The sequence below is a fragment of the Emydura macquarii genome, unplaced genomic scaffold (assembly GCF_026122565.2).
Source record: "Emydura macquarii macquarii isolate MOO-44397 ecotype Brisbane River unplaced genomic scaffold, CSIRO-AGI_Emac_v2 contig_1045, whole genome shotgun sequence".
Lineage (NCBI taxonomy): Eukaryota > Metazoa > Chordata > Testudines > Chelidae > Emydura > Emydura macquarii.
The window spans coordinates 9,478,352-9,503,095 of record NW_027131182.1 but is presented as its reverse complement, the minus strand read 5'-3'; the positions used below and the strand labels follow the sequence as shown (position 1 = coordinate 9,503,095).

General features: G+C 43.9%; 1 protein-coding gene across 2 annotated transcripts in view; it reads left to right on the top strand.

Moving 5' to 3' along the window:
* The first annotated feature begins 1,212 nt into the window (after nucleotides 1–1,212).
* FECH (ferrochelatase) overlaps nucleotides 1,213–24,744 on the top strand; it is a 28,402-nt gene continuing 4,870 nt past the window's right edge. Inside the window, exons 1-10 of one of the 2 annotated variants that reach the window (XM_067545446.1) lie at nucleotides 1,213–1,560; nucleotides 7,525–7,642; nucleotides 9,465–9,584; nucleotides 10,020–10,168; nucleotides 16,718–16,852; nucleotides 17,719–17,825; nucleotides 20,193–20,291; nucleotides 22,540–22,647; nucleotides 23,784–23,948; nucleotides 24,407–24,466. In XM_067545446.1, the coding sequence (XP_067401547.1) occupies nucleotides 1,497–1,560; nucleotides 7,525–7,642; nucleotides 9,465–9,584; nucleotides 10,020–10,168; nucleotides 16,718–16,852; nucleotides 17,719–17,825; nucleotides 20,193–20,291; nucleotides 22,540–22,647; nucleotides 23,784–23,948; nucleotides 24,407–24,466 (1,125 nt within the window). In that variant the 5' untranslated portion in view covers nucleotides 1,213–1,496. Of the gene's footprint in view, nucleotides 1,561–4,112; nucleotides 4,185–7,524; nucleotides 7,643–9,464; nucleotides 9,585–10,019; nucleotides 10,169–16,717; nucleotides 16,853–17,718; nucleotides 17,826–20,192; nucleotides 20,292–22,539; nucleotides 22,648–23,783; nucleotides 23,949–24,406; nucleotides 24,467–24,744 lie in introns of those variants that run through there. The other variant, XM_067545447.1, reaches the window with a different exon arrangement.

Genomic DNA, 24,744 nt, shown 5'->3' with positions numbered 1-24,744 from the left:
GCCCTGGTGGTAGTGCTTGGGCCCCTGGGGTGATGGGACTTTGGGGCTTGAGCCCCCAGTTCCAGCCCCGGGTGGTGGGGCTTCGGGCCCTGACCCCAACCCCAGGCCAGCAAGGCTCAGGCATGGGACCTGGCCCTTTGGCCTTGGCCCTGTGGTCAGGCTTCTGCTTCAGCCTCAGCCCCATTGCATGGAAGCATGTAACTGAGCTTTGCAGAGCCCCTTGTGGCGTGGGGCTCCGGGCAATTGCCCTGATTGCCACACCCTACTGCCAGTCCCACACTTGGGACCCCCTAAAACTTGTCCTGCAAACCTCCTGCAGGTCACCATGCACAGACTGAGAAACCCCACTCTAGAGAAATGCTGCAATGTTTGGGTTCCAAACAATACAGGAGGATGATCATCAGTTAAAATCTTTCCATTTCCATTTTAAAATATGGAAATGTTTCTAGCAGTCTGGTTTCATAAATGCTAGGTTTGGGGCCAAATTGGTTTGGATAACGCCCCTCCAACTTTTTCAGTTCAGCTGCATGAATGTCACAATTCAATAAATAGAGAGACCATTTTCTTCCATGTGCTGCACCAATCTTCTCTTTTAAAACCATAGAAGATAACTTAATATAAACAATTATTCTTTTGTCAGTAGCTTTAAAAATAAGAGGTTCAATTTTTCAAATTTGAGTGCCCAAAGTTTGGAATGTAAGGCCCCAGTCCTGTCAGCACTTATTTATGGGCTTCATTTTAAGTGTTTGCAAGATTGGGGCCTAAATAAGCAGAATGGCTTGCAGAGAAAATGAGCACCCTTACCTGAGCTGTTTAGGCTCTGAAAGTCAGACCACCTTATTTAGGTGCCTAAATACACAGTTAACTTTGGACAGCCACAATAGAAAACGTTGGCTGCACTTTTTAGAATACTTGGTATCTCCTTGGTTTAAATTCATGTGGGACTCACTCCTCTCCAACCCTTGGGAAGAAAGGGGAACCTGTTTTCAAATCAGCCTGACAGTGACTGAGTTCAGAGAAGGGTGGCCGTGTTAGTCTGTTTTTAGCAAAACAGAGAGAGTCCTGTAGCACCTTAAAGACTAACACATTTATTTGGGCATAAGCTTTCGTGGGCAGGCACCCACCTCGTGGGATGCAGTTACTTACTTACAGTCATTGTCACGTCTTGAGTTCTGCCTGTTTGTTTGCCCCAGCTCTTAAATCTGCAGCTGCCGGGAGTGGGATCTTTGACAAGCAAAGGCAGGGGGAGGATCTCCAGCTTCTGGGACCTGCCTCTCTCCCTGTCCCCACCCCTTCCAGTCCAAGCAAACGCGTGCCTTCCTAATGCAAGGAAACGGGCTGGAAAAACAGCAGCACCTCGGCCCGCAGGGGGAGGAGGCGCAGCTCGGAGGCGGCGGAGAGAGGCGGGCGGCTCAGGCGAGCCCGCTGCAGCCAGTGCGCGGAGTGGAGGCCGGGGCCGGGGAACCCTTCTCCCGGGCAGCTGCCGCACTAAGGGAATGTATTTAGTTCACACAAACATGGCGGCGGCCTGCAGAGCTGCAAACCGAGCGTGGGGTCGATGTAAGTTTCCAGCGGCGGCATTTGCCGGGATGCCCTGGGCCGAAGCGCGCGGGGGAAGGCAGGTGCCGGCCTGCGGGCGGCGCCCCCGGGAGGGGTCGGACCAGCCGGGGTGTTTTCTCGCCCCCCCTCCCCCAGCCGACCCCCCAACTCCATTCCCGGGGGTGCGGAGGGGAAGCGGCCGCTGCTGGAAAGTGAGCCCGCCGCTGCTGTGCTGGGGGGAGCCCCGCGTCCCGGGCAGGGTCTCGTGCAGCCGGGCGGCAGAGTCCCCGCCACCCCGCCTGCGTTACATAAACCCGGGGCGAGCGCGGCCGGGCCGGGCCGGTCTCACGCTGCCCGCTGCGCTGTGCCGGCAGTCGGGGTGGGAAACCCTCTGCCTGGCCGAGCGTCGCGGGGCTGAACTCTTCCGCCGGCAGCGGAGAGCGGAGCCGGGGAGACAGAACGAACCTTTCTCTCGCCGCCCGCCCCCACCACGTGCCCGCCCGGGGCGGCCCCGGTGCGCCTGGAACACGTCTCCTGGCTTCGGCTGCGAACAATGCAAGGCGGGAGGGCAGCAGGGGATCCCCGCCCCGGGGTGCTGCTCTCACGGGACTGGCTGTGTTACGCAACGCGCCCTGTCAAGGCAAAGGAGTCGCAGCCCCCGGCAGGAGCGCTGGGGCCGGGCGCAGCGAACGCCGGCGGGGGGGCTCCGGCCCCGGCCCCGGCGGGACGGCTGTGCCCTGGTGCAGCGAGGTAGCGGGGGGCGGCGCGGAGAGCCCCTGGAGGGCACTAGGGGACGCTGGGTGCTGCTGGCAGCAGCCTGGAGCGCAGGGGCAGTGGGAGCTTCCTTGGCGGCAGCTGGGGGGCGGGGCGGGGCGTCGTGCCCTGGTTCAGCAAGTGCCTGCTCCTCCGGGCCGGTGTCCAGCAGCTCCCAGAGGCCTTGGTGCTAACCCCATTAGCGGTGCCCCCAGCTGGGTACACGACCTGCAAGCTTCTGCTTTCCTTTGACTCTCCCATTTCTGCTGCTGTTTGTCGGCCTCTCCTGTCTCTTTACGCAGTGCAGAGCACACTGTGGGCATTACTGGACATCCTCGGAAAGCGGGCTGCCGGGCCCAGGAGCCGCGGTGCTCCCTACAAGGTGGTGCAGGCGGGCAAAAGGAGCCCCAGGGCGGCGTGCTCCATGCCTCGGTGCAGGAAGTGTCTTCAGGAGCCAAACTCTCGGGAGGGAGCTAAATTCTGCTCTCCGCTGCAGTCAGCAGACCTCAACGCCTGGGGCTTGCACCATTAAATGGAGTCCAGAGTCTGGCCCTGTGTCCGTACTAACCGTTCGCAGGGAGATCCGAACTTCTGTACAGCTTTGTTGACCCAGTGTAAAAGCAAACCAGCAGGTTTTGCCCAGTTCAGGGGATCATGGGAGACCGGGAATTATGTCTATTATAACTAGGCTTTGCAGACACAGGTTATTTATCAGGGAGCATTTGGCTGCATATCTTGCCTTTATGCAGTGGTGTTGGAGCCATGTTGGAATCAGGATATTAGAGAGACAGGGTGGGTGAGGTAATACCTTTTTGGGACCAGTTTCTGTCGATGACCTGAAGAAGAGCTGTGTAAGCTGAAAAGCTCCTCTCTCACCAACATAAGTTGGTTCAGTAAGAGATATTACTACACCCACCTTGCCCCTTTAATATCCTGTCTTTATTCATTCTGTAACAAAGGAGAACCCTCTGGTGCACTGACAACCCTCTCTGTTCCTATTGCAAGCCATGGTGGTTGAGATGCTTTCTCCATGTTTAGCTGCCTTACAAGTTGGGTGTGGGTATGTCTGCTGTTTGCATCAAAAATAAGTTTTGGGTTTTAAAAAGCTAGAAACTCAAACAGTAAAATTTAAAAAGTATAGAAAATGATTTTATAAAATACAATGTCTCAAGCTCTATATGCATGGAGAGTGTATTTTAAAAAGCATTCAAAAAATTCACATAGACCCAATGTGACTGATGAGACCTTTCTAACTCACAAAAACACGACCCTCCTCACTTAACTTTCCCAGCCACTCTCCTTACCCCAGAAAAATCCAGTGTCAGTAGATTTAGAGGACAGCAATATCAAACTATGCAGTATGATAGTCCTTAAACTGCTGTCTGCCAGTATTTGTTGCTATACAATATCTATTATTATTATTATTTATTATTTATTCAATTATTTTGACTTATAAAATGTAGCCACTTTGGACATCTACAGAATTAAATTTAAAAGGTCATTTGTTATATTTATTATGTTAAAAATCAATTAAAAGGAAACATGCCTCTCCGAACAGACTAAAGCTGGTGAAAGGAGATGAGACTTGAACCATGCACTTATGGTCAACAAACTTGGCTCTGGCAGACCGGTGGGGAGGGACCTTTGTTGAAAACATTTTTACCAACCACCTGCCATATAAATCTGGGGATGAATGACACCCCACCCAGCTTTCCTAGTAGTATTTGGTTATGAGAAAGGAGAGAGGTGGTCTCTCAGATTGTCAGGAAATGTGCCATGCAGACGGAGATATGTGCAGATTACTTACATAGAGTTGGTCTCCCAAATATTTTAGAATCTAACTCGGACAAAGAAGATGAGACACGGAGTGCAGCAGGTCAGCTGTGGAGATGGTGAGATGAACACAGAAAGGCTGAGCTGGTCATGTAGAGCTTCATAGATTTTTAAATCTAGAAGGGTCCATTAGATAATCTAGTCTGATCTCTTGTATAAAGCAGGCCATAGACTTTCTTCCAGTTACTCTTATAATGAGCCCAATAGTTTGTGTTCGACTAAAAACTAAAGTTAATTTGGGTCATCGTTTTTTAGTGTTTAACCATAAATCTGCCTCTTTGTTACACAGCTGGAATTTGAATCCCCCACCCCTTCTCTCAGCTTTGACTGAAAAGGGCTTAATATAGAAAATGTTAGTAATTAATGAGGACTAGGCCCTTTGTTTTTGAAACAGAACACTACACATCTTTGTAATTATCTTTTTTCCAATGTCTGTGTAAGTGAGTGGGGAGTATGGTAGGATGGTGATTCAAGTGATGCTACTTATAAAGACAAATGATTAAATAAAAATACCTGCATTAAAGTAACTTGAGACACACAACCGAAAAAGGAAGATAATTCTTTGCTGAGAATGTAACTCAATATAATTGTAATCTCCCTGTTTGCTCAGCAAAGCCTATTGTAAAAGTGAGTAACCGATCTCGTGTTCCCACTCACTGCAAATGCCTAGCCAAAATATGGGACCGTTGAAAGGTCTTTAGTCAAAATTCCTTTGCTTCCCTATGTCTGTCTTTCATCTGAACCTGGTTATTTGCATATTGTTGGACATGTTTTATTCAGATAGCATGGTCTCTGTCTCGCTCTCCTCCTCTTTCCTCCCTCCCCCCCCGTATTTATCACTAGGGCTCTGTGAAAAATAGCATGCACAACTTAGCAGGGCACTCTTTATTTTTGTTTTAAAAGTACAGTAGAACCTCAGAGTTACGAACACCTCGGGAATGGAAGTTGTTCATAACTCTGAAATGTTCATAACTCTGAACAAAATGTTATGGTTGTTCTTTCAGAAGTTTGTAACTGAATGTTGACTTAATACAGCTTTGAAACTTTAATATGCAGAAGAAAAATGCTGCTTTTATCCATCTTAATTTAAAGGAAACAAGCACAGAAACAGTTTCCTTACCTTGTCAAATCTTTTTTTTTAAACTTTATTTTTCTAGTAGCTTACGTTTAACACAGCACTGTACTGTATTTGCTTTTTTTTTTTTTTTTGTCTCAGCTGCCACCAGATTTCATACTTCCAGTTCCAAATGAGGTGTGCGGTTGAGTGGTCAGTTTGTAACTCTGGTGTTCGTAATTCAGAGATCCTATTGTACATCTATAGATATTTCCTTAAATGTTGATGTAACTTTACATAATATGCTCAGACATTCCAATAGTTTTTTTAAGGAAGAATGCAATAATTGATTAGGAATATGATTTAAGATAAAGCTGTATGTCAGCATACTCAAGTTATTTTATTGGATGCACATAAGTGGGGCAGTGGTAATATATATATTTAGATCTAAAAGCTATTTAGAATATTGTGAATCAGAAATACAGCAAATAAACAATTCTTTAGAGAGAAAGATCTAGCTGGATTATTTGGTCATGTGAGTGGTAGCTGACAAATATAACAATAGTTGTATTCGGTTTGATTTACAAAGTTTTTATCTCATTGAAGAGTAATGTGAAGCCTGGGCATTCATTTTTAGCTATAAAAACAGAATTTGCAGCTAACATATTCAAAATATGGGGTTTCCCGCCCTCTCTGGAGCTTGGTTCAATAACCCTTTAATTATACTTTTTTCTTCTCTTAAAAACATCGTGATGTAAATTATAACTCATTGAAAAACTAAAATGACCATGTTTAGAAATAACTTTAGACGCTGAAAAGTTGTGAATAATTTTTACAGTTCCAGATCAGCTTTCCAGAGATTTTAATGGTGCTTCCCTATAAAGTAAATGTACTGTAGGTTGTACTTAGAATATGCAATCTTTTTATGTAGTCTTGTAAGTGGGGGACCCTGTTATATTCTCCAGTGCAGTGTAAGCAATGATAAACATGGAATAATTTGATACAGTTGTGATGAGATAACCTAATATGGCAACATTTTAAAGAGACATTTCTGCACTTCCGTCCACTATGAAAGAAATTGTGTGTGCATATCTGAGGGCAGAAATGGCCTCAACATTTTATTGTGCCCTAGCTCTGGGGGATAAAATGTTTATGGTATTTTGAAAGTTAAATGAAAAAAACCTGTGTTAACATAACATTAAAACAAACAGTTAAAGTCACAAAAAAGTCAGGATATGCAAAATAAACTTCCACTAACAATGTTGCATATCCTGTATATTCTATAGCATGCCCTTTATGAAACAGAAATATATATATATAAACCACACATTTAACCAGTGAAACAATGAATTATACATATTTACAATGCAGCTGAAACCTTCATTTTTGCATTGGATAGTACAGTGTTTAAGATTTTCAGAGAAGAAGAAAAAAATCCTTCAGGCTGTAAGTGTTTAAATCACTTCATTTCCATAAATCAACCTTTTAAACCATTATTGGTATTTAGGGTGTCTAAGTGCTTAAACCACTAATAACCCACATTAACAAGTGTAGTCCTCTTATCCATCTCTGCCTTTGTGTTTTGGGACATAGTCTGACTGAGGCTAGATCCTTGAGTTATGGGAAGAAGCTAGTGGAAGTAGCGAGAGATATGGCTGTCTTAAGTGAAGTTAAAGAACTCTGGTTGAATTGGTCCTGAACTGATTTTATGGAATTGCTGGTTCAGTCTGCTGCAGCATAGGGTCAAGCTAGAAACAATCCAGGGCTCAAATACATTAAGCTACATCACAGCAAATGTTTAAAAAAACATGAAATTCAGAGGTTGATTTTTTAAATGTTTTTGTAAATCCATATAATATTTATATATGGCTGGGTGTATTTGAATGTTTTGTAAATGTAGTGCTCATGAAAGGTTCTGGCAGCTGGCGTGACAGTCTTGGTGACTGAAGTAATCTGTCCATAGAATAGTTGTAATATTGCAGTTTTCACTATCTGACCCTTCCAAAATCATGAGATTGACTTTAAAATAATGAGATTTTTTTTTAAAAATGGCTTTTTCTTTGCCTCCTGGTTTTTGTGGCTTTCAGGCATACTCAGGTCATGTTTTCCAGCTTTTCTCAGCAACCATGAGTGTTAGATACTTACTTTTTTTTTTTTTTTTTAAATTAAACCCATGATTCTCCTTAAATCACTTGGCTCCAGGAGATGGGGCCATCTCCTGAAATGCTAACTATCATGAGATCACCAAGCACCTTTAAAGAGATATTGGGGGAATCCAGCATATGTCATAAACCAAATCCTCTGCCTGGTAATAAACTAACAATACATTTTAACCTTCTTTTCAGTCATGGAAAGCAGCAGCTGCAATCAGAAAAGAGTCCAAATACAATGGAGATGTCAATCAACAGCAGCAGCAGCCACACAAACAAAAAGCACAAAGCCTCAAATTCAGCCTGAGAAGAGGTAAGGACTTATTCACAGGCCTCATCTGTGCGGACAGCAACTGATGTGTGTCCTGCTTATCATTGCTCTCTGTCTCTCTCCAAAGTAGTATTGCTTTACAGGGCTCTAATTTTAAAACATTACAAGCATCTCACTGTTTCCTTGTGCTTCTCTCATCTGTCTGTCTGTCTATCCATCTGTTGTCTCTTGTCTGATATTTAGATATTAAACTTGGGGCAGGGATCATCTTTTTGTTCTGTGTTTTGTACAGCACCTAGCACAATGGGGTTCTTATGACTAGGGCTTCTAGGCACTACTGCAATATAAGTAATAACGAATCTTTACCCTTATGTCCTTTTATATCTTTTGCAGTGTTTGGGATGGAGGGGAGAAAGGAGCAAGGAAATAAACAGTGATAAACACAATATTTTTGAAGCAGTGTATGGGATTTAGGCCCATATCTTTCATTTGAAAGTTAGTGTCTAAATCCCTGAGACTGCTTTGAAAATCTCAACCAGCAATCCTTACCTGAAGCTTAACTCTTTGTATTTTAAGAATATAATGTATAGTGGAGTGAGACAGTTTAATAACGCAGTTATTGCATAATTTGAGACACCACTTAGTACACTCTTGTCAATAATAATAATTAGTGCCTTTCATCCAAGGATCTCAAATTACTTTGCAAACAAACACACCTGTGAGGTGTTTGTAGATATGGAAACTGAAGCAGAAAGGGGAAGAGGGTCTGTGTCAGAGCTGGAATAGAAATTTGAGAGTGCCTCTCTCCTCATCCCTGACTGTATAAGGGATCCAAATCCTATGATTCTCAGACCCTGTACAAAATCAAGTGCTCAGACTTCCCCTTCTAAACCTGTTAATTATCACAATGATAACTTGATTCTGTCCTGCATCTGATACAGGATCCTTAATGGACCGTATGCCAGTGGAAGATAGGAATAGCAGAGTGGAGCTCTAGCGCTCCCCTTTCCCATCCCTGTAAGCCTGAGCATGGTGTGCTGCAGGTGCTGAGCATACAGACAGAACACTTGCTTCTGCAGGGCGTTCCCTTCTGATAGGGGAATTCTCCGCTGGCCATTTGCCCCCAGTTTTTGGTCTGTCTGTGCCCTCTGAGTGACAGGACAGCCAGGGCTGGATCTAAGTCAAGAACGCAGTCTATTAAAAAACCTGGATTTATGCCTCCATGCGTGGACTGGCTCTTTATATAGAGATTTCAGAAAGTAGCTAGAGATGGAGAAGACATACAGGGGTAGGGCATCTTGTCTAGCTCCAAGCCCTGCCAGGACAAGATTGTTCTCTACCGCGTAATACATTTTCTGAGGAGCCTAAAATGTGCAGCTGGCATTGGGCAAAGTTATGGAAACCACTGTATTCATTTAATTATTCAATGATAGATACTGGAAAGTTATTTCAGCTGTGGGATACAAAATACTTGACTTAAAAAGGCTACATGTAGGTGTGTTTGCTGTCCACTGATGCTTGTAGAGCATATATTTACATATCTAGATAGAGCTTACATATCTAGATAGAGCATAGTGTTTTATCAAGTGTCTCAGGGCCAGATTCTTATAACCTTACTCTTGTTGAGTGGAAAATTACACTTTGAGTAGCCCCATTGATCATACAATGGAGAAAAGTACTGCTAAATATGCGTAAGGATATCAGAATTTACCCCTCAATGATTCGTTTTTGAACCTAAGCCTTGTTTTGCACAGTACAACAAGAGCAGGGGGTCATGCTGATTAGCCTACTGTTATAAAAGGTGGCAGGTGATTACGGGGTGAAATAAAAAAAGATTTCAAACTATTTTTTTTTCTTCTAATAGGAAAACTAAAACAGGAATCTTGATGTTAAACATGGGAGGCCCAGAAACACTGGAAGATGTCCACGATTTCCTACTTAGGCTTTTCCTAGACAAGGACCTGATGACACTTCCGGTGCAAAAGTAAGAAACACTTTGCTATTTGGATTCCTGTGGAGTGTTAGTATGTTAGTAGTGATGTAGCCTGTATACTTGGATATCAGAAAATCCTTCTGATTTCCTGCACTGCTTTAGGCCACCAATTCTGTTCTGTCTCCTGTGTACCTGTAATGGGAAATGAGACTGCAGTCCTCCAGAAACTAGGCGTACAGGATGAGATCTCTGACCTGTGATCACAACACTTTGTTCACTGCCAGCTGGCAAATTTATTCAAGTGAATTAGATTAAATGGTGTTATAAAACAATACCAAACAAGTAATGCGTAGAATGAGACTCGCCATTATTATCTTGCCGTGTTTTGGGGTTTGGTGGTAGGCTGGATTTTTTTTTTTTTTAAGATGGTGGATGGGAGGTCATGGGGGATATGTTACTAACTCATCCTGCTTTTGAACATTTCAGTAAGCTGGCACCTTTTATCGCCAAACGTCGCACACCGAAAATCCAAGAACAATATAGCAGAATCGGAGGAGGGTCACCAATTAAAAAGTGGACTGTAACACAGGGAGAAGGCATGGTGAAACTGCTGGATGAAATGTCACCTCACACTGGTACTGATACCCTTTCATGATTTAGGAGACTGTTCTGTTTGTTGTATTGGAAGTGTGTGTATGTGTGTGGTGGAGACTGGGCCATGGGTGGTCAGGTCTAGTGGGCAGAGCACGAGTCAGGCCTGGTAGGCATGGCAAGAGCTGGGGAAGTGCATTTAAACCAAGGCTCAGGGTCAGAATCTGAAACCATTAGCCACACTAGGAGTAAGAGTCAGAACCAGGAACTAATAGCCATGCCAAGGGTCAGAGGTGGGACTGGGAGCCAGGGTCAGGGTGAGGAAGCTGGAATTAGGAGCAAGTGAGGTAGTAGGGACTGAGCAGGAGAATGGTGGGAAACAAGGCAGGAATGGGTCTAGGAGCAAGGCAAGGAGTTGCGGTTGTCAGGAGGATCACACCTGTGGGCATGAATGCATGAGCAGCCAGAGAGCTGCTGCTGCGGGAGCCAGCCAGCTGCCCTTCCTGACCGATCAGGTGATGGAGTCAGTCAGGTGACTGCTGCAGGTGTACTTGTTGGGTTGGCAGGAGATCGATTCTGCTGCAGGCCCTGATCCATGTGTGTGTGTGTGGTTTTTTTTTTCTCCTCGGTCCTGTTTAATACACAAAGATAAGACCCCTGACCAGGGCCCAAGCATAATTTTTTTTGGGCCCAGTACAAACTTGTAACACGGACCCACACACACACCCATGGGGGTTGCAGCCTGGGCTGGGCCTCCGGGCCCCAGTAAAGTGTACTCTTTTCCCCCCCCATGTGGGGGCCTGCCCCTGACATAAAGTCCTTACGCTTTCCAAGTTAGATGCAATGGATGGAACGTTTATTGTAAGTGTGTGAGATTGAGATCATGACTCCATCTAGTGGCTTCTTTGTGTAGCTATAACTTCCTCCTATAGTCTCACAGTTTCGATTGTTTACAGTCTGGATCCTTTAAACTGTTCCTGAATCTAACGGTCAGTCATGGATAGAAGGCTTAACACAAACTAAGCCTGATCTTATTAGTCATTAGAAGAAGGGGGAGGCATGGAAAGATGCCATTTCACAGTTTAACTGTGCACTACTAAGAAAGATGACTGCTGTCAGCTCCACCCCAGGACACGAGGGATCCTCCCTTGGAGCTAAAGTGATAGATAAGGCCTAACGGTCTGGTGTGGCTGGCCTCCACTAGATACAGTACATCCAGCCTCCTTCAGCTAGGGTGACGTTTGAAAACAGGATAAATGTGTTATTCCATGTAAGTGTCTGTCTCCTCCCAAATCCTTGGAGCTCTGTCAGCCAAGCCACTCAGCTTTACTAGGGGAAATCCATATCAAGGAAGGGTGTCGCTTGTTCTGATCAACTCTCACTAAGGCCTCATCCACACACAAAGTAGCACAAGTTTTATTATCATTGGTTTCTCAGCCATTCCTAACCTCTGTGTTTAATGCTCTTAAATCCTCACTGACTTAAGCTAAATTGAGACAAGTCACATTTAAACCATTTTAAGTGTTCGTGCAGGAGTCTGCACCAGTGTCACGGGGTGCCACTCACTGCTAGCCGGGCCCATCCTCCTGGCTGCTCCGGGGATTAGCACATGAGGTCGATGTCCCCTCCTGCCATTGCATGCTGTCACTGCGTGTCTCTCTCTGGTCTGCAGCCCCTCTGTCACTCCCAGAACCATAGCGACAACCCTCTGGCCGGGTCACTCCATGTTTCCCCTCTTCTGGGGTACTGTCCTTCAAACCCTCTGTCACTCCCCCAGTGACCCAGGCAGTCTTTCAGTTCACTGCCTGGCCAGTGCCTAAAGCGTCCCCTCCACCCACAGGCATAACCTTGCCCTCCTCAGGCTTCTGGCCTCCTTAACCTGGGGCCTCTCTTCTTGCCCCAGCCTCTCTGGCCCCTGCTCGGCTCCTGGAGGATCTTGAGCACATAGTGCTGTTCTTCAACTAACCACCTCATATCATTCTGCAGGTATCTCTGCGCCCCCCACAGTTGCCGCTGGTTCTCTGGAATCTGTCTCATCAGAACCTGTTTCTCCGCTGCCCCCTTTGTAGCTCATCAGCCCCCTTCACTGGGAAGGCACCGGCCTTCTACAAAGAGAGCCTCCACACATGGCGGCTCCATTGTCCCTTTGCCTCAAGTGTCTCTGCTCTAGCCTGTCCTACTCCCTTTGTATCATAGGCAACTGTCTTAAACGGTTTCTCAGTCTCTCTCACTCCCTCCTGTCAGGGGTGACCATCATGGTGCCCATTCTCCACCGGTTGTCATGGGATCCGCTCACCGCAAGCAGTGCCTCCTGCTGACCGGCTTGGGAATTAGCTCTGTCAGTCTTATGCTCCAGCTCGGGTGATGACTTCCCCATCTCGTCTCACTCTGCTGCCCTGCGCACTTCCAGATCAGCAGCTTTCTCTTCATGTCTTGGCCTTCTGGTCAGGACACTAAAGTCCTCCTTTTCCAGGGAATTCAGTCTTTCTAGACCTGCTGTCTGTCTGGCATCTCCAATGCCCTTTGCCATTCCCCAGTGGCTGGTAGGGGAACCCAGACCTGCCCAATACACTGGCTTCCAGCCAGGGACACTGTAACAGGCAGCTAAAGTCCTGTCTCTTGCTGCTGTTCCCCTGGGCTTCTTCCTGCATATCTAGCTTCCCTCCTGGTTTGGCAGCCTCCACTCGGGGAGTGACTGCAGGCTACTTCCTTGCAGCAGCCCTCTTTGCTGGAGCCAGCTACATGGCTTTAATGGCCCTACCTAGTCCTGCACAGACGAGCCTGGCCTTAATTAGCTGCCTCTAGCCTAATTAGCTGATTGGGCCCACCTGGCCTAATTCAGCTCTTGCAGAGCAAGTGTGGAGAGTCCACCCCATCACTACCAGTTTAACTGACTCGGTTTAAAATCCAATTTGAGTTAAACTGGTGCAAGTTTGTGTGTAGATTATGCCGAGGCCTCTGCAAGTTCATTTCATGCTGGTCACAGTGAGCAACGGTTGGAAATTTGAAACCTTTGTACCTCTCCTGGCTTTTTGTGAGGATACTAGAATTATGGTACATGAGGTGCTTGAAGCCAAGGGTCTTTTCTACGTGAACTTTATGCTATGATTGGAATAAGCTTGTCTGGCAGCATGGGAAACCAATCTCTCTCTCTGTGTCCATAGAATAGGTTCAGCAGTGGCTGGTTTTCTTGATGTCCCTCACCTCTTGGGGGAACGCCCTGAGAAGACACAATAGTCCTGCCTGTGCCCATTGTCAGTGGGGACCAAGTACAGTAAGCAGTATGGCTGTCAACAGTTGTCTGCAGGATTGATTCCTTGTTAGTTCCTTCCTAGTTCCTTGTTATCTCTGGTCATACCCATTTTGTAGTAGCCAAAAAGCAGTGACGATCTGATGGCTTCTCTGTTTGAATGAGCTACAGAGCTCACCTTAGTTCTAAATGGGCCAGTCTCTGCAGCACATTTTGCTCCCTTTGGATAGTCAGCGGCCAGGCTAAGTACTAATCCAGTGGGGAAGTTTGCTCTGGTTTCCACAGAGTACCTTAATGCCAGGAGTCCTTTTCCAATCCTGTTAACCTGGTATCACAAGCACTAAAAGTTACTGGGAAAACTGCAAAAGCAAGACAAACAAAGTCTGAGTTTTTAGTCCATGAGGAGAGCATCTGTTCATAACTTAACTGTAGCTTGATTCCACCAACACTAGTTTTCTCCCCATTTCCTTAGCATTGGAATCAGCTGCTGAATCAGTTGGCATGTCATGGAACCCACATCTGTGTCTGACAATGTACACGTGCTTTTGACTCCCAAGTTATTTGTCATTCTTGGTATTTTAGGACCCATTTAAAACCTGGGTAGCTAAGGGTTAGATATGAAAAATTGTGCAGAACTTAGAACTGGGAAGTGAAAAGCTGCAATCTTTAAAGATAATCATGCTAAAGTCACAATGGTCCCTAGTTTAGGAGTTTGTTTTGTTTGGGTTGTAGTTAGCCCTTTCTTTCAGACATTGCAATGTGATTCCATTGCAACTGGAATCCTTTCAAGTGTAGGCAAAAAATAAACTTTGGTCCAAAGTTTGGGCTCAGAAATTACACCCTGCTGTAGCAGCAAATGCAGTAGTTTATTTTTTTATAAAGGTACTTTCTAAATGGGTCAGGTTTGCAACAGATGCTGAAGCTGATGGTTTTAGGGAGCTTTATCTATTCTTCCCAGAATGTATCACACCCCACTTTACAATGTGATCACCAAACGAAAACCACCCTGTCTTTATCTATTTGTGCAGCTTTTGCATCTGACTTGGTATCCATTATTCAGAGATGTACTTTACTGCCAAGACAGTAGCTGCAATTTTAGAAATAGGGCAGGCTAAGAATTTGTTGTTAAAGGTGACCTTGGGGGATTTAGTGAGACCAAATATACCACTGCATTGCCCCAAAATAGCTTGAGAAGCCAAGTGCACCTTCAGCAAGAGCTGTAACATTTCTGGAGTGCCTTTTAGAGTTCTGAAATCGTCTGCACTTAAAAGGTTTTACTAACATAACTGTTGCTGAGAGGTGTGATATTTACTGATACAGTTATGCTGGTAAAAGCCCAAGTATACTGCTAAAGCTGCACGTATATCTTCTTTCACTTTGCCAAACTGTTCGCAAGACCAGGGCCTTGATTGGTTCAAATAATGCTGGCTTTTTTACCAGAGCTAAAATATCTTTGCTTGGCATATGAATTATTAGTACAGAAAACAACTGGTCTCTATATCCAATAAGAAATTTATATTCCTTTATCTCCTGTTTGTCTGTGCTATTTTTCCCAATTCACCTATAACTTTTCCCAAATCTTTTCGTTTCTGTTCCGTTAAAATTCTGCTTGGAGATAGAGCTAACTCTGTCTTAACAAGAGTTTGAGTCCTTCCCGTAGAGCTGGGGTTGGCAACATCCTTTCCATTGTTGTTTTGATAACAATTGTTTTGGGTTTGGTTACCAAAGTTATGATCTGATCATTCAAAGGGCAACATTTTGCGTTTTTGTATTCTCCAGCTTTCATCGGTAAGGTATCAGCATATAGTCTGTGCTAGGAGGAGAAATGTGGATTATTGAAAAACACCTCTAGTCTCTGCCTAAGTATTCTGGTGATGTAGTTCTGAAATTATAATTAATAACTTTTTGGCGGAAGCAGCTGTATTGGGATTGGTCTCTGTTCTTTAAATTTATTCTGATTTTGGTGAACAGCCTTGGTTGGCCCCAATTCTCCCCAGAAGCAGCAGAGCTCAGCGAGGAGCAGCAGCAGCTCAGGACCAGACCTCACTAACTCTTTAAATGCATAAAGAAAGGACTTGACTCCCCCTGGGGAAGAAAGTATTGCTTTAACCTTGGGACGGGCACAGTGGGAATCATGGGAACTGCATGTATTATTTTGACCGTACTATGTTTTATCTTTTGATCATAGGCAGTGGGGGCGGGGATGTGCACACGTGTATGTATTCTTATTTACTATTTGTATTGCGGTAGCCCCTAGGAGTCACATGACCCAGCTGTGCTAGGCGCTGTATGTACACAGACCAAAAGGGATGGTCCTGGTCCCAAAGAGCTTATAATCTAAGTAAATAACACACACCCTGATCCTGCTGGCTTTTTGTTCTTCCAACAGCAAGCAGGGAACCTTAAGCAAATGACGACTTGTAAGAAATATAAAGAATTGCCAGCTTTCTTATTTTTAATTAAAAATGTGCTCTTTTACAGTATTCTTTGATATCAGGAGGTCTATTGATAGTGACTCGTACAACAGAGCACTGGAAATGACTGCAGAAGCTGGGACTGGACAGCAGGGGATGGCTTACATTGCCCTGTTCTGTTCATTCTCTCTGAAGCATCTGGTATTGGCCACTGTCGGAAGACAGGACACTGGGCTAAATGAACCATTGGTCTGACCCAGTAAGGTCGTTCTTATGAAATGGATTCCTCTGTTGATGTGCTTGTGGCTGTTTGGTATACTTAGCTAAAGTGCTCACGTGCCTTACCCCGATCGTTTGGAATACAAGAACTCTATTCCCACTGAGCTACCTGGTCTTAGGAAGTGCACTGTTTTAGGAGTCTTGTATTTTAAAGTGACGTTGTTCACTCTGGCATGAGCAGGGTCGGTCATTTCCTTTTAATTTAGTTGAGTATGCTTTCTTAATACTGCACTATTGTCAAAATGTAACAGGCCATTGTACTCCATCTCATGTTGGCCTGTAGAATATATTTACATTATCTCCATGTTTGGAGGGCAGGGAGAATTTTACAGATTAATTCTGCTACTGTCAGGGCTAGGATTTTCAGCAACTAAAATATATACTTCCAAAAAACTGATTCACAGCTCAGAGTAACACTCTACAACATAAAGTGTACAATTATTTCTCCACAGCCTAACTTATCACAGCTCCCCCCAAACCAGGGAGAGATTGTCAGCATCTTGTAAACATCATGATTGTCATTTTGGCTGACGTTCAGTCACAGGGAGTGTATTCCTGAGGACGCCTGGCTGCAGCTGGTCAGAAAAAATAAGAAAGTTTGCAGATTAAATGATCAGCTGCTGTTTCTTTGTCTCTGTTTCTGCTGGCAGCGCCTCACAAATACTATATTGGATTTCGGTATGTCCATCCTCTGACAGAAGAAGCAATTGAAGAGATGGAGAAGGATGGTGTTGAAAGGGCTATTGCATTCACACAGTATCCGCAGTACAGCTGTTCTACCACAGGTGAGTGTGTCTGTGAAAGTGTAGTAAAAGGGGAAGATAAACAGCACTCAGACAAATGTATCCAAACAGCGAAGAGTCCAAGCCCAGGAGGCTTATGATAGCATGTGGGAACTTGTGGGGCGTGAATGAAAACCCAGCCTGCCTCCCTCAAACCACCTTTCTGGTCAGCCTGCTTTAGGTTTCCCAATTATAAGTAGAAACTTGTTCTGTAACAATAAGGAATTGTAAACTCATAGGCCTTGTTAGACCTCCATGCCACACAACATGCCCAAGAGGGACTATACCAACTTTACAGATAGGTAAACTGAAACACAGAACGATAAAGGGCACTTTCCCGACGTTACACAAGTGAGTGGCATAGTCAGAAATGGAACCCAGGAGTCCTGACTCGCAGTCACCTTCTCTAACCATTAGCCCCACTGTCTGTGCAAACAAGATCAGAAACCTACATAACAGGTGTGTGCACATGTTCTATTCCCCCCTCCTGGTCCTGTGACAGGTCATAATGCTTTGTGTACATTTCAGTTTAAAGCAGGCACCCATCCTCCTCTTTTGGGTTTTCTGTAGCATGCGTTGGTGTTTAGTATAGTGCCCCCTGAACAGCTCCTGAAAATGAAAGCTTTGCTTTCGTTGAGGATTAACTTGGCGAGAAGAAAAGGCCTATTCGTTATATAGACTTCATGAGGTAAGTACTTTTTCTCCGCTTATGCTCTGAGTTCTGATTTGCAGCATTATATATCTGAAACCCTGTCCTTAAAATATTGAACTGGCTGGTTGTAAAACTTTTTTTTGTCTGGCAGGCAGCCACACTTCTGGTGAATTTATAGGTAAAACTGCTGCTAATCTCCTAATTTTGCGCATTTCAGGAAGCAGCCTCAATGCCATTTATCGCTACTATCATAAAAAGGGAGAGAAGCCAAAGATGAAGTGGAGCATTATTGACAGGTGGCCCACACATCCCCTTCTCGTTCAGGTATGGAGTTTGTATCCAAACCATTGTGGCTGTCAGAAAAACTATCCTTTGACTTGTTAATTGAGCAGATTGGACCTGGAGTTATTGAGGTTCCGTCTACACAGCAGCAGAAGGCCCACAGCAGTGAGTCTCAGAGTCTCTGTCAGCTTATTTGAGTTTGGGCAGCTGGGCTAAAAATAGCTGTGGAGACATTCTGGCTGGTGCTGGAGCCCAGACTCTGAAACCTGCCGAGCGGGGAGGGTCTCGGAGTCCAGGCTCCAGCCCAAGCTTGAACATCTGTGCTGCTTTTTAGCCCTGCAGCACAAGTCCTGTGAGCCCCAGGTAGTGACCCAGGCTGCCATGGGGTTTTAGTTTGCTGTGTAGATGAACTCTGAGAGACAACTGTTGTCACAAGGGATAAGTCACAATAGTCACAAGACTATTGGTGGAGTCACTTTTCAGACTGCCACCAGAGCACTTTAAGGATTTTGGTTGTACAGCTGGGGCTCGGCATAGCATCTGCTAATACGCAGTGTAAAATATATGAATTTAGAGATGTAAAAACTCCATCTCCATAAATTTCTGGGTACTTGGTTCTAGGTGGATTAAGATGGAGAAACACAATTTCAAGCAACTTCTTTTCATTTTCCTGGAAGCCAGCTGGCAATGTGTTCTGATAAAGACATTGCATATGCCAAGTTGGGTTTTCTTTTTGGAAATACTTGATGCCTATGAGGCAAACTGCAGAGTTGCTTTGTCACGATCTTAAAGGGACACGGGCCTGTTCCCACATTTAGATTGTTGCAAGCTTTTTAAAAACCTCAGAACAAAAGGAATATTTCAATTTTATGTTGTACTTCATAATGTAAAAATGCATGCTATGTGTTAGGCCTGAAATGACAGGGGGCAGTGTTAGTTCAGGATTAATATGTGGAAGCTTGCATTGCATCCATATGCCTCCATGGAATCTGTGCTGTTAATGTCACACTGAGATCCATAGATTAAGGAGTTCGCTTATCCTCCCATTGAAGTCTGCAGTAGATGTCTCATTGTTTTCAGTGGAAGCAGAATCAGGACTCTCTTTTTAAAAAAAAAAAAAAAAAAAAAGCAACAGAGAGGGGAAAACCAATAATGTACTTGACTGACAGGAGGAGCCCTTTTTTAGTGAAAAGAGGTGGAGTGCTTGTGCCAGGCTTTTAATAATAGCACTGATGTGGTTTTGTATTATTGTTCTAAAGCCCTTGTCTGCCATCGGAGAGGTGGGTAATGCTGGCCACAACAGTAGCTGTGGAAGAAACACTTAGCAGCAGACGCATTCTGCTCCTTCCTTCCCAAGGAAGATGTTAGTGGTTGCTTTTGCTGGAGAGAGAGACAGAGCGAGAAATGCCGGGGGAGCGTGAAAAGCAGAGTTGGGAGCTTTTCTTCCTCTTCTGCGTTTGGCTTTTGCATTTTCACGCTGGTCTTGGACTGAACAGAGTGCAAGCGACTGAGGGAGACCAAGATAAAACAGTAGTTCTTGGCACTTGCACATGCTGTTCACTTTCTTCACTGAGCTGTCTCAGCAGAGTTTAGGAACCCGCTGTGTGATCAAACAATCTCCCAAATGCTGCTCTCCATTAGATAGATTGCACACAAATACAGCCGCATTTTGTACGCTAACCAACATGCATTTCTCCATGCCCAAGGGAGCCTATAAGTGAAGGGCTGGCTCAGCCCCTGATTGTATTATTGCAACAGAAATTAAAGTTTAATTTTTTTTAATGTTTTCCTGCTATGTGTGGTGGTGTTGTTGCAATGTATCTGGTAGGTTTTCAGGCCCTGGTTAGCTGAAACCATCTGTCTCCCCATGTTCTCTCCTATCAGTTGAGCTCAGATAAGGAACTAATTTTGTCAACCCACAGATTTAAATGTTGGGCCGGGGGCAGAGCATTCTGAAAGAGTGGAACCTGATCTCCCTGTAGGTCCAACAGAGCCCAAGTTTATCATCATTGAGGGCATGCATTTTACACAGCAGGTTTCTGTCTGAGAGAGCAATTTGACTAGGGTTGCATGGGGAGGTTAATTCAATTTGCTCTAATATATTAACTTGTGTTTGCACCTGAAGTCCAGGTAGCTGATGCAAAGCTCATTGGGAGTCTATCAGTGAACTTCAACGGGTTTTGGTTTAGGCACTATAGTTCGTTATTTACTGAACATTTTATCGTACACATTATCGATCAGACTCCCAGAGGCATGCTACTAAAAAAAGAACCTCAGCTGTCTCATTGGAAGTTCTTATGGTGAGCTAAAGCAAAGAAGATGCGTGCCCAGCCAATTTGTGAGCATTATTTTCAGCAGATGGGTGCATCTCCTGTTACTGATCTTTACTCTTTTGCCTCTCTCTGACAGTGCTTTGCAGACCACATACAGAAAGAACTGGATCTGTTTCCACCTGAGAAAAGGAAAGATGTTGTAATTCTTTTCTCTGCTCACTCACTCCCAATGTCTGTAAGTAACATGAAGTCACTTCTGAAGTTGTTAAACCTCAGTCGCAGGGGGAGTGGTGGGTGTCATGTTATTGATCTCATGGGTCCTATCTCCAGCAGAGCAGAGTGTTTTGAGTAGCCTGCAGCTTGTAGACCATCAGGATTAGACCAGCCAAGGAACAAAACCTACTTCTTTGCCCATCGCTGCAACATGACAATGACAATGGGGGGAAAAAACCTAATGACTCTTCTCACCTTTCAAAAAAAAAATTACTCTTCCTGAAGCAATGAGAGTTGAATCTTTGCATGTTTGGAATAGACCATCTAGAGTGGGTGATTTTAACACAGTGGGTTGACAGTAACTGGCAACTTCAATATAGTGGTTTCTATTCATTTGGAAAAAAATACAGTGGCATTGTAACAACACAAATTGAGTTGCAGAATCCATCTTCATTTGTGTGAAGAGGAACTATCAGGTGATGTGGCAAAGCACAATTTTTTAATAAATTCTTTTGTAAGGCTGTCGTGTTCTATAAGCGCACATTTAAAATGCGTTCAGTGCTAATGGTTCATAGTTTCATAGTACAGCCAAATTGTGTGTTTCACGGTTCACCTTTTAATAGCGTCCATTGGGATCTTTTTTATTATTGTTACAAGTAAAAAAAACTTTTGGAATATGTCAGAGTCAACTGATGTAATTCAAAATTGTTTTTCTCTGTTCTAAAAGTTACTCCAGTGCCAGTCAGGGCTGAGATGCAGGGCACTGCTGTTTCAGAAGTATTAAATGTAATCTTTGGGCCTTTCCTTTTGCAATTGCCTAGCCCTGAAGGACTCATAATCTTGGGAATATGCTGCCATCTAGTGGTTAATGGCAGAGAGAAAACAGCGGACATCAGCAACATTCTTTATTTATTTGCACCAAGGTAGCGCTTAGAGCCCCCAACAGAGATCTGGGCCCTATTGGGCCAGTAACTGTACAAGCACATTGTGAGAGACACTTCCTCCTCTGAAGAGCTGAGAGTCTAAATAGATAAGACAGACAAAAGATGGGAAGGGAAAGAGAGCCATGGAGAAGCTGAATTATCTGTCCAAGACCATACATCAGGTGAGTGGCTGAGCCAGGGATAGAATGCAGGACTCCTGGCTCTCAGATATTAATGTCATTGCTCATGCTTCTGTTTTCCCTTGTGGTTCTGCAACATTACTTTTGAGAGCTGTAAGGACACACATCTTGTTTTCTGTTTTAGTTGCTCCCCTTTTCCCTCATTGACTTCCTCATTATCCATCCCTTATTTTACTGATAAAGACAGCCAACTGCAGTCGTGTTGAATGACATGGAACATTCCTCTTCTCCCCCTGTTCCATTCCCTCTGCTGCACTCTTAGACTTTGGTGGCAAGGGGAGAAACTGACACTGAATGCACCGTAAGTGGCCTGTCCAGTGGTGCAGAGCAGTACTGCTAGGGCACTGGGCATGGTAAGGAGCTTTCCCCCCAGCATGTTCGTACGACTAGTTCACTTGATTTGAAGAGAACATAAATAGTAAACGTCAGCTTTCTCCAGTCTGAGGCAGGGGTTAGGGCTCAGGACTTCCAGGCTTTATTTCTAGTTCTGCTACTGGCTCACTCTGTGACCGTGGCCAAGTTACTTATGCTCTCTGTACCTCAATTTTTCTCATCTATAAAATATTAAAGTATCTGTAAAATATCAACCCCACAGAGGTATTATGAGATAGTAAATATTCATAACATGCGTTGAGACCCTCTGTTGGAAGGCAATGACATGCATGCAATACAGGAAGCCTGTGAAATGTCCATTTAATGCTAAAGTAATTGAAAGAAAACCATTTGTGACTCCAACTAGTGATTGAAAACACACACATGAGATCTATTGGGCAGGAGCAAATATTCTTTACAATGGCTAAGGTAGGCCTATTACATATCAGACTGAGAGTTTATAACTATATTAAATTACTAGTGTTTTACTGGATAACTCAGAGTCCCGTTCATTGTGGTATATGTAACTGTTACGAGGATTTCTGTGAACTGTATCTTTACATTTGTATTGCCTGCAGAGATCTCTGCCGTTGTGCCAGGCACAGCTGCTGCCACCTGTTACAGGAGCTACACGCAGCTCGCACATGGAGACTTTGCTTGCTTGCTTCCCTTCATTTAAAATGAATGATTGAGACTGAAAGTTTTTAGATACTCTTTGCGCATGGAAAAACATAACATTCCCGATGAATGAAAGGCCAGTGTTTCTGTGCTGCAGGTAGTGAACCGTGGCGATCCATATCCTCAAGAAGTGGGAGCTACTGTCCAAAGAGTTATGGAGAAGCTCAACTTTTCCAACCCCTATCGGCTTGTGTGGCAGTCCAAGGTATGTGGTCAGAAGGATGTGGTTAGAAGCCACCTGCAGCCCCTTAGTCATCAAAGTTTAGGATGATCTCTTCTCTCCCAACTTTATTACTACCTTTTCCTATCTCTCCTACTTTCTGTAAGTATCTGTGTTACGATGGAAGGGTGCTATTTGTGCCTGGGTTTTATCTTCTACAGAGATATTCAACAGCCACTTCAAGTTTTTCCTACTTACGGAAGTTCTTGATGCATCATTCCTAAGTAAACTTCTGATGGCCTAGAGATTCTTCATCACCCCTAATATGCTCATCCAGTGGTGGGGATTTTTCTCTGACTGGCAGCTGGAAATGGGAAGCAAATAAACTATGATGAAGCCTGTTGAAATATTGCATAGAGATCTCCCAAAAGATAGCTTATATGATTGCATCCATTGTTAAGGACATGAGCCCCCAATCCAAATATACTTCATTTTTTTTAAAGCAGGTAATGCAGACTGGGCTGATTTATAACTCTCTTTGCACGTGACATTTGTAAACTCCAAGTGAAATGAACAAACTTTAAGGAACTTTAGCCTCATCAGAATTACACAGTGGCAGTAATTTACATTTCTCAAATGTTACGGGTGGGGTGGTAGAGTTGTTTTGTTCTAAAGCTAGGAAGCAGCAAATGAAGTATCATGTTAGCTCGGCATCTGTACTTTTTGGATGTTAAAGGGACACTATCAACTTATTTAGTCCTCAAAATGGAAACATTCTTTAAAGGTAGGTAAATTCTGCTCAGTAGCTATGTTGGGCAGTGGGGTGGGGTATGACAAATGACACATTTTATTTCTAGCAATTTTTATAAAGGGTCTCTCTAAAATCCAATCATGCAATCATAATGTGTGTTGTTTAATATAAGTAAACACAGTCTCATTGCCTTCTACCTGTTTTCAGGATAGATTGTTCGGGGGCTCAACAGAGAGACAGTGTCTCTTCCTCAAAAAGAGGGGGACAAACATACTGTTAAAAAAATAAAGAAGCCAAACAGACAAATTTGTTTCTCCTTCATAAAAAGATAAGACTATGTATAGGCTAATTAAAGGAGGACAGAGGGTAATTCTTGTAGAAATGAATTTATTAAGGCTTGAAAAAAGATTTCCCCCCCACTTTCTTATAGGTTGGGCCAATGCCCTGGCTGGGTCCACAGACAGATGAAACGATTGAAGGACTCTGTCAAAGGGGAAAGAAGAACATTTTGTTGGTTCCAATAGCATTTACCAGTGACCACATTGAAACTCTCTATGAGCTGGATATTGAATACGCGCAAGTTTTAGCAAATGAGGTAAACATCACTGCAGTTCTTTGAACGGCTTGGGCAATTCTGCTTCCAAATTTCTTTCCCCTTATTTTTAGCTCTAATGTTACGTTGGTATAGGATTTCAGTTACATTCTGCTCTGTTCCACTGGTGTAAATCTGGAGTTAATCTGAATTGGCTTCAGAGATGTTCCTTTGAATTTTTATCGGAGTTACTTAGAGCTGAATTTGACCCATTTTATCTCTTTAAGATAAGTGGTTTATATGAGCATCAATAAATAAGGGGCTTGGGGAACCTGTTATCAAAGTAAAATTTTGTCTCCTGATCATTTTAGCGGTGCTGAAAAATATTACTACATTTAATGTAGTCATTTTAGGGCAATCTCTAAACGATATAGAAATGAGATTCTTAAAAAAAGATACCGTGGTATTTTTTTTTCCATAACAGCATTTTCTTTTTCTCTCCTGTCTTGTTTTTGATTCAGTGTGGAGTTGAAAACATCAGAAGAGCAGAATCTCTTAATGGAAATCCATTGTTCTCCAAGGTATCCATATTGTTACTATAGCTTTAGTCTGAAATACAGCATAGCAGTCCTCTGGAAAACTCCAGCCGATTGTTGGTTTCCTCACATCTTATTAAAATATTTTGAGTTTGACTATTAAAATAGAATTCCCCACATTTTGTAGTTCATGGACCACAAGCTTTTTTACTTTGCCACAGTTATTTATTTGGGAACTTTGCTTTGATAAAGAAAAGCAACTTTTCATCATTTTCTGTGATTATTTTCTTGAGATTGCCAGAAAAGCAGAAATTTTCTGTTTT